This window comes from Mchenga conophoros, linkage group LG3, assembly GCF_057382185.1.
Source record: "Mchenga conophoros isolate Kocher_MC1m ecotype Shallow Benthic linkage group LG3, M_conophoros_male_GT1.1, whole genome shotgun sequence".
Lineage (NCBI taxonomy): Eukaryota > Metazoa > Chordata > Actinopteri > Cichliformes > Cichlidae > Mchenga > Mchenga conophoros.
In genome coordinates, this window is record NC_140528.1 from 21,637,031 (window position 1) to 21,646,737 (window position 9,707).

The window sequence follows — 9,707 nt, forward strand, 5'->3', positions numbered from 1 at the left end:
TGATAGCAGCCGCAGGACAATTAAATAAAGTCTGTGACTAAGTGCAGTCGTGCAGATCTGGAGAAGAAGTTTATAATTTAGTGATGACACATTGTTATAAAGTGTTTAGAAAGGGCTTAATGGGAATATTACTGTTGGGCAAACTGTGCGGCTTTAACAAGATTTTCTGTGTATTTAGCAGGTGAAACTCTGTCAGCTGACTTCAGACTGTCAGGAAGCTGAAGAACCTGAGGCCAACCACTGAAACATGATGTGGGCAAAATGAACAGAGGGAGGGATTTTAAAGGTGAACATTTAGGACTTACTGCAAATGTTACTATGTCAAAGTTACTGTGACTCAAACAGAGGAAATTCTGATTTTTTTCTTTCCACACCCAGCATGTTTTGGGTGTTATATGCTATTAAATACTTTTAAATAAATTAAAAAGTATTTAATAGCATATAACACCCAAAATATGCTTCGGTTCACATTTAACTCCAGAAAATCATCAATCAAAACATGGATATTACCTGACCACAGATTCGTGGTGACGTCACTGCTCTTTTAACTGTTCGGTGTCTTTGTTTGTTTGCTGGTTGTAGAAATGGTTTATATGAGCTTTGAGCTGAGAGTCAGAGGTTTCTGTGGACGCTGCTCATGTCGGCACTTATATTTCTGACCTTTTCTTATAACCGATTAAACATGATCTCCTCCCTTTTGCCCCCATTTTTGGTGGTGTAGGTACAAATGATCAGGCATGACATTCTCATAATAAATAAGATACTGCAAATAATTATTTCTGCATTTGTGCGATTGAAGTGAATTGAAAATGTGTATGAAATGACACTGTTTTAAAGATTTGGCCTAAATAATTTTGGAGTGAATGAGTCTAAACATGATGACCTAACTAGTGATATCCTGACACACACACACACACACACACACACACACACACACACACACACAGCATGTTATGCCAGTTTCAGCTGAAACTATGTTTCAAACCATGTTCCGGGTTTTTAGTTCACCATTTATGAGGCTTCAAGAAGAAAATAAAAGACAGATCTGAATGTTTGAAAATGTTTTGGAAAGATTCTGTAAAGATGAGATGAAAAATACTCAAAGGATAAATTTAATTGGTTTATTATTTAGATAAGTTGAAAAAAGTTAAACAAGCAAGTAAATGAAGAAACAAGGTAAAATGAAGTAATAATGAAAAAAGTTAAACAAGTAAATGAAGAAACAAGGCAGAGGAGAGAAAAGCCCAACAATCCCCTCTGAGCAAGCAGTTGGCGACAGTGGGGAGGAAAAACTGCCTTTAAACGGGCAGGAACCTCCGGCAGAACCAGGCTCAGGAGGGGACAGTCAACGGCCGGGACTGGTTGGGGGGGTTAACAGAGGTGGAGCAAGACGAGGCTACATCAGGTGAGGAAGCAGTAGCGTCTCTCCTCCGGAACAAGTGGAACCATTTTTTCTTTTTTTTCATGCACTTTTCCACGAGCGCTTTTTTCTCCAGGATGAGATTTCTCAGCTCATCGATGGTTTCTGCGTTTTGTTCTTCAAGTTTCTCACATCTTTGTTCCACCTCTTCCAATGTTGCTTGTTGTTCTTCAAGCTTGTCTTTGAGTTGTTTGGATGTTGCCTCCTGTATCAGCTTGTCCTTGTGCATGTCTGCATTTCTCTGTTGGACCTCTTTGTGCTTGTCTTCTAACTGCTCGTTTCTTTTCTGGATTTCTTGGAGCGTGAGCTGCAGGTCTTCATGTATTTTGTCTTCTTGTTGTTTTTGCGCCTGCATTTGAGTGTTTTCACGCTTCAAGTTATTGAATTCCACCAAAATCCCCTTAACGAGCTCGGAGTTGTTTCTCGCTATCTGATCGATCCTTCTCTGCATCTGTGAGCAGCGTTTCTCCAGTTTGTCCTTTTCTTCTTCCACTTTAGTTGCTTTGTCCTCCAGCTGATTACAAAACTCTTGCAGTTTTAGATTTTTAGACTCAAAGTCCTGGACGATACGTTTTCCTTCTTTCAGTCTTTCCTGCTGTTGCTCTTTCTGTTGAAGAAGGTCTTTATTTTGGCGCAGTGTTTCATCCAGGCTTTCTTTCAGCATGCGGTATTTTTCCTGCATGCTCTTCAGTTCGTGCTGCATGTCTCGTTGCTTTTTGTCCTGCTCTTCCTTCTGTTGGAGGAATTCTTTCTTTTCTTCCACAGCTTCATGGAGCTGTCTTTGGAGGAGCCGATTTTTTCGGTCCATGTATTGGAGATCCCGTTGTATCTTATCAGTCATCGTTTTCTTGTCTTGGAGCTGGTTGGTCATTTCTTTTAGTTCTGCACTCTTTTGCCTGTTTTCTTTAATGAGGTGCACAATCTGCTCTCGGGTCTGAGCAAACTTGATTCCCCAGCCCTCATTAATAATTTTTATGTCCGGCTGGCGCTGTTGTCTGTCTTCCAGCTCTTTATTTTGGGCTTCCATTCGTCTACATTTGTCCTCCAGTTGAAGTTTCTCTTCTTCAATTTGTTGCATTTTTTTCTGGAGAAGGTAGTTTTCCTTCCTACTCTCCTCTAACGCCCTTTGGAAGGATGACACGCCATTTGGGGAAATTGGCCGGCCACGCCAGGAAGGAGAGGCGGCGTAATCTTTTTGAATTGGTTGTTTTTTTCTTGGAAACATGTTGGAGTTTCTATACGATGACTTTGAAGAGCTTGTGGTGAACGTTTTGTAGGCTGCAAACACAGATGCTGCTGAAACGAACTAAAACTTGCTGTTTCTCACCCCTACTTAAGGAAAAACATCAAAGGACTTAAGATTCTTAAGATCTATGACATCATCACTCCCTAAGCCAATGAGATTGTCACAAGACATTTTGGAATGGGGTATTTTTTTTTAAACTGTTTTCAAACTTAACGTAAAATTTCAGTGTTTCCTGGTTGTGGACTATTGGTTAGTCCAGCCGATTAAGAAATTAATTGTCACAAACATCCCTAATATTATATAACAGACGACAGAAAACAAGACAGTTTTTTTTCTACGCAATAGAGGTATAATAAAAGTTTTTTTAATTATCCTACTTTTTATAAAAGAGAACATTTATTAAAGATTATGTATTTAATTAAAAAACTCTGTTCATCTAAAGCAGGGGTCAGCAACCTTTAAGACCCAAAGAGCCAAAGAGCCATAATTGGCCTATCTGGGGTTGAAAGGCTCGATAAATGCACGGCGTTTCGCCGGGTACACCGGCTTCCGCGAGTGTGACGCTTATTTTGAGCGATGAAAAAATAAGAAAATATAATTTTATTTGTATATTGCAAAATCACAATAATCTTCCAATTTAGAACTACAAGTTAAAAAAAGAACTAACATAAATAAAATACACTTCAGCTAATTTATTTCCCCAAACCACGCGGAGCCGCACTATAAGGACTAAAGAGCCGCAGGTTGCCGACCCCTGATCTAAAGGGTTTAACAAAAAGGGGGAGCTTCCTGCTGGAAATTGAAATGTCCCCATGTCCCCACTGGGCGATCGTGGCTCAAGAGTTAGGAGTTCGCCTTGTAATCGAGCCCCGGCTTGGACAGTCTCGGTCGTTGTGTCCTTGGGCAAGACACTTCACCCGGCAAGACACTTCACCCGGCAAGACACTTCACCCGTTGCCTACTGGTGGTGGTCAGAGGGCCTGGTGGCGCCCCAGGGTGGCTGTAGCTACATCACCAGTGCGTGAATGTGTGCGTGAATGGGTGGATGACTGAACGTGGGTGCTTAACTAGTTAAAAAGACAAAACAAACATCTGTCTCTTATTTTTTATGTCACACAGGAAAGAAGCTTCAATGTCTGATGAGAAGACATTAATTTGTTGGTGTTTGTGGTGTTTGGTGCAGTTTTCTTGTTCTCTGGCTTGTTGTTTATTTACAGTGGAGATGAAGATCTCTAACAAGTTGATTTGTTCACATTTACACATCTTAATTTTTAAGAGGAATGTGTTTTTTTGAGTTTGTACACTATATGCATGTAAGGCAACCGTTTCCTTTTTCTGTATTTTTGTGTGCTGCTCTTTTAACAAAAGGGGAACAAAAGACATTTAAATCGACCTCAGATGATTTGTTTAAATTTTTACAAGGTCTTACTGAGGTGATGCAAAGTGAAACATGCTTCTTTTTTGGTAATGTGCTGGAAAAGCTTGAAAATTGACCTTGAATGTGCTTAAAAAGTGCTTGAATTTGACCCTAAAAATGTGTATGAACCCTGCATATATTGCAGTATTTACAGTTTATAGTAGGAATTTCATGGCAACAGCTAATCTTTATTTTGTTTACTGGGAAATGAAATGCTGCCAATTCACAAAGCTGTGCTTCAGCTGCACTTCCTGTTGTAGACTTGTGATGCACACAGGCTCTGTTCCAGCACTCAGCATGTTCTTCCTTATTTGCTCCACCAGGGGGAGCTCCTAAACTATGACATCCTGATAGGAGTGAACCAGGGAGAGGGGCTGAAGTTTGTGGACGACAGTGAGGACAACGACGGCATCTCAGCTGCGGCGTTCGACTACACCATCTCCAGCTTTGTTGACAACCTCTACGGCTACCCAGAGGGTGAGGACGCCACCTCTGTACACTGCCACTTTTTCAGTTATTCCATTTTACAGCCTCCTCTCACTTAACTGCATTTTGCAGCATCATCAGGTTTTGTCTCATTAGGAGCCGCGTTTGTTGATTTGTTCGTTTTTTTCTGTTTGCTGTATTCATTAAAATAAATGGATAATCGTCAAAATGACAAATGTGGACAATTATCAAAGCTTACATTACAATTCTGACAGCTTGAGTTCACATGAATTTTCAAAAGAATATCAAAACCTGTGAAAGTGCTTTAAGCGTTTAAAACATGCGAGTAAAGAATGGAATCAGTAACATGTGAGCCCAGTGAAGTGCATCAAACAAGACAAGCGTGCTAAAGAGAGCCACTCATCCACATCACGGCGTGTCTGCGCCTTAACCTTTGAGGCTCTGTGGGCAGTAATGCTATCATCCCCCAGGTAGTGGGCTCCCAATCTCAGTGTCGGTGTTTCTGACAGATCGGCCTGCGAACTAGAGCAGGGCGATATGGCCAAAAATATTTATCACGATATATATTTGAAAATTTGCGATAACGATATAACCGACGATATAATTGATGCGAGACAAAATACAACTCCACAACATTACTAGCGCAAAAAGACAACCTTCCATTTATTTTCACTTAAACAAGAAGCTGGTTTTTATGTACATTAAAGCTTTATAAAAATGTAACAGTGCAAATGCAAATTCCTTGCTGAAAGTTTAACCAAAAGGCATTTCCAGTAGAAATGGGCTGACATATCCTGAGCATAACCATGTATAATATCCACTGAAGTTAAAAAGAGGTGCTTTGTAACATTAAACTGCAGTGTGCAGTACGTATTTTTCGGACCATAAGGTGCACAGGATTATAAGGCACATTAAGCGAAACAAAGCAGTCAGATAAATCAAACTTTATTAAACTCATTCTTCTTGCTTCCTCCACTTCTATACCATTGATTCATTAATGTTGAATTCTCTGGCAGCTGCTCTATTCCCATGTTGTTGCAGTATATTAATGACTAACCTCGTATTGTGGATGGATTATCTCAGTTGTTCTCCTGACTGAAGTTTGGTCCGTTTACAGCATCCTGCCATGCGATTGCATTTGTTTCTAACCATGAAGAACCTTCACGTTAACTTTTATAAGTGGAAAAGTGTTAGTGTTCGTCCTCCAGCTTCACTGTTTATGTTATGCTAACATAGCTGTGTCGCTAGCGATCACGTAGCACATCATTATATACCAGCTAGCCCAACTTCAGTAACCCTACAAACGTCACTGCTGTTTAGTTTCCTGTCTTCATTTATGTTGGAAGTGATAGCAGAGCTGTACGTTTGATTTTTTTCAGAAATCTCTCAGTCAGAACATGCAATATCATGCTTAGGTAACTAGCGAAACTAGCGAGCTAACTTCCGCTAGCTTCCTGCTAACTTCTAACTCCGTTAAATGTAATAACTTTTGTTTTCATGGATGCCTGGAAGTTAAACTTCATAGTTACACCTGGTAAAGCAGCAATGCTGATCGTTTTATTAAAGATGAAAGAATTTAGACAGTTTTTAACTCTAAGTGATGCTGCAGTGTTGTTTGACCTGAAGAATACGGAGTTTAGGACCCAGATTACTCCCAGATTTAAGAGCATCTTAGTCCGACAAATATGACAATAACGACGGCCGCTTGCATGTTCTGCAAAAAAATGTGCTTTGTTGTGTATCTGACGGACAAACACCAAACCAGTTCCACATCACGGAAGTTGCACCATTTTTACAAACCAATTCTGGTTCATCTGTTTCACTCAACAATCGGCCATGTGCGTATGAAAACAAAGGCACTGCGCATGCGCGTTTTACTCCCATTCTATCGCGATATTTCATTTTCCTATCGTTGCCTAACATTATACCGGTATTACCGTGAACGGTATAATATGGCCCAGCCCTACTGCGAACCCCTCACAGCCGGACCACAGTCACAGTACAGACATGTTTGGATAATGCAGTCATGCTTCCTCTCTGCTGCCTGTCACTCCTTCTGTTATCTGAAAGACTTTTTTTCCTCTCTAGATTTCTCACTCGCTTCCTGGCTCTTGGTTCATCTCACCAACATTTGCTTTGGTTTCATATCTGTTGATCAGACCGATCTCTTAAAAAATGTCTTGCACTGCTGTTACTTTACTCTTAGCAGTTTTCACTTTTATCTTTCTTCCCCCTCCTTTTGTCCCCTCCTGTGCTTCTTCACCAGGCAAAGACATCCTGAGGGAGACCATTAAGTTCATGTACACAGACTGGGCGGACAGGGACAACGGCGACATGCGGCGGAAGACTCTGTTGGCCTTGTTTACGGACCACCAGTGGGTGGCACCAGCTGTGGCCACTGCCAAACTCCATGCTGAGTTTCAGTCCCCAGTTTACTTTTACACGTTCTACCACCACTGCCACACCGAGACGCGGCCCGAGTGCCGACGCCGCGCACGGAGACGAGATACCTTACGTGTTCGGCGTACCGATGATCGGTGCCACGGACCTGCTCCCGTGCAACTTCTCCAAGAACGATGTGATGCTGAGCGCTGTGGTCATGACTTACTGGACTAACTTCGCAAAGACTGGGTAGGCCTCATGTCACAGTAGTGTAAACTGTACACGTTACTGTATGTTCACTGATAGCCTTCTAGTCATCTTGAATACTTGAATCTGGGTTGCTAGTTTAATTTCCGTGTGGCTTTGAAGAATTGAACATACTGGTTCACCAAAAGCATCCAGATCCCAGAGCAGCCGGTTGGTCTTAGATAGTTTAAAGGTTGCACAGAGAATGGGCCTCCTGTCTGTATTCAGTGTATTGATTCCACATGTTACTTATAATGGAGACTGAATATAACTTTGAACTGAAACGTTTAACCTTTATGCTCCACCAGGGACCCCAACCTGCCCGTCCCTCAGGACACCGAGTTCATTCATACCAAGCCCAACCGCTTCGAGGAGGTCATCTGGACCAAGTTCAACTGGAAGGACAAGCAGTACCTTCACATCGGTTTGAAACCTCGTGTCAGAGACAACTACAGAGCTAACAAAGTGGCCTTTTGGCTGGAATTAGTCCCTCATCTTCACAGCCTGCACGACGTGCTCTTTCCCACCACTACGCGCTCCCCCGCAGGCCGTGACCCCGGCACCATGAGGCCCAGAAACAACGTTCCTCGAACCACTCGTCATCCTTACCCTACCTTCCCATCAGATCCTGAGCCCGAGGGCTCAGAGCGCCCGCCCCAGGACCTCTTTCCCAGACACACCCGCGACTACTCCACCGAACTGAGCGTGACAGTTGCAGTTGGAGCGTCGCTCTTCTTCCTCAACATCCTGGCCTTCGCCGCCCTTTACTACAAGCGTGACAAGCGGCACGAGATGCGCCGGCACCGGCTGTCCCCTCAGCGGGGCGGCCCCGCCAACGACCTGGCTCACAGGCAGGAGGAGGAGATCATGTCCCTGCAGATGAAGGACTGGGAGCACGACGCTCACCACGACATGGAGCCCCTGCGACCCCACGACATCCTGCGGCCCGCCTGCCCTCCCGACTACACCCTGGCGCTGCGCCGCGCCCCCGACAACGTGCCGCTGATGAAGCCAAACACCATCACCGTGATCCCCAGCACAGTAAGTACTGCTGTGTTTCATTTCTCATCGAGGGAGAAGAAAAGAAAGAAAAATAGAGTTTCGCTATTTACCGTCAACTAACAGAGTTCTGTCATGTTCTCATGACAAAGTGCCAAACTGGCCTCAGTCGTGATTTTCTTTCTTCCATCTTCTCTCTTTTTGTTGTTTTGTTTGAAGCATTTGTTTAATTGTTGTTTTTTATTGTGTGGAAAGAATTTTTCTGAAAATATAGATATAGAGAAATGATATTATATATAGTTCTATATAAAATGTGTACAAAGGAGAAAGTATATAAAAGGGTTTTCTCAGTGGGGGATCTATGCATGAATTATTTTTAAAGACGCGGGGAAAAGGACACTGTACCTGTCGATGCACGTTTCCCAAAATCTAAACGAGTCATATCGCTCCATGTTTGCTACTTTTGGTTTTTGGTTTTCTCCCGCAGAGTAAGAGCATCGCAGGAGCATCGCAGGAGCATCGCAGGAGCTCCTGAAGTCAAACGACGCCTCCCAGCACTCATTTATTAAAACGGAGTCGATGCCAAAAGTCTTAAACGTTAGAATCAAAGCAACAGCTGTGAACTCAGTCATGGTGTCATGTGCAGCCTCCATCTTACTGTCACTACTTTTTCATTTTAGGGTACGTGAGGTAAAGCGTCCGTCGATGTAGCTTGATTGTACAAAATTATTTTTCTACGTTATTAACAAAACAGAGCAGAGACTGATGCTGCTCCTGTCTGACCCCCTTATGTCTGCCACATGTGTATTCTGACTTCATATCATCACTGCTCCCTCCCTCCTCCTCTCTCCATCCTACACCGCCTTTGTTATTTAACACCGACCCCCCCAAACTGATAATCAGACAAATTCCCAAATAGCTGACTTCACTGTGTCGACACCGTTCCTGACTATTTCTGACCTCAGCTCAGCTCTGCTATTATCCTCACATTAAGGGTTCGTTCACCTGCCTGCAGATGATCTGTGAGCGTCGGTTGTAAATTAAACTCTAAGCACACTGAGGGTAACCGGGAGGCGTTCAGGGCCTGCAGTGCAGAGCTGCAACATGAAAAAAAGGGATGGGGGCTCAGATCTCCTGAACAGGGTGGAAACAACACGGTGGGTTTGTGCTGTTTGTGATTCCTGCTCCGTCACTCTGGTGGAGACCACTGCAGTTCAGCAGCGCTCCCTGCTGACCCTCTGATGAAGATGTCAACAGTATGTAAACTGAGCTGATGTGCTGCTGTTTGAGCCCACGTGGTAGCGTACGTCCAGTATGGGAGAACTTAGTCACCGGTGCTGTCTTTGCTTGTGCTCTAGCTTTAGCCTGTTTGATTGTTTGTTTTCTATTTTATTACTGCCTAAAAGGGGAGGTGGGGGAAACACATGCCTGACTTCTCCTGTCAGAGGTTTTGTAAGCTCAGTGGAAGGGAAACGTGCACAATGTAAATCATAAAACAACTGAGTGGGGCTGTGCTGCAGGTGGATCAGTGCTGTGGACAGTAGCTGTGG

The 9,707-nt window shown here is 43.3% G+C and overlaps 1 protein-coding gene and 1 pseudogene across 1 annotated transcript; one reads left to right on the forward strand and one right to left on the reverse strand.

The window, feature by feature from the left end:
- Window positions 1–1,507: 1,507 nt before the first annotated feature.
- On the reverse strand, window positions 1,508–2,645 carry LOC146577669 (uncharacterized; annotated as a pseudogene).
- Window positions 2,646–4,400: 1,755 nt separating this feature from the next.
- LOC146577670 (neuroligin-2-like) lies at window positions 4,401–8,692 on the forward strand. The gene is made up of 4 exons (XM_085267694.1): window positions 4,401–4,560; window positions 6,797–7,161; window positions 7,467–8,199; window positions 8,645–8,692. Exons 2-4 carry the CDS (start codon window positions 6,941–6,943, stop codon window positions 8,690–8,692), a joined length of 1,002 nt encoding a protein of 333 aa, XP_085123820.1. The 5' UTR covers window positions 4,401–4,560; window positions 6,797–6,940.
- Window positions 8,693–9,707: the final 1,015 nt, after the last annotated feature.

What these genes read in the sequence shown, in the direction of transcription:
- LOC146577670 (XM_085267694.1), top strand. Translation starts at nt 6,941, where the DNA reads ATGCTGAGTTTCAGTCCCCAGTTTACTTTTACACGTTCTACCACCACT. An exon ending in ACTAACTTCGCAAAGACTGG is followed by an intron (nt 7,162 to 7,466) that starts GTAGGCCTCATG and finishes ATGCTCCACCAG; the next exon opens with GGACCCCAACCTGCCCGTCC. An exon ending in TCACCGTGATCCCCAGCACA is followed by an intron (nt 8,200 to 8,644) that starts GTAAGTACTGCT and finishes TTTCTCCCGCAG; the next exon opens with AGTAAGAGCATCGCAGGAGC.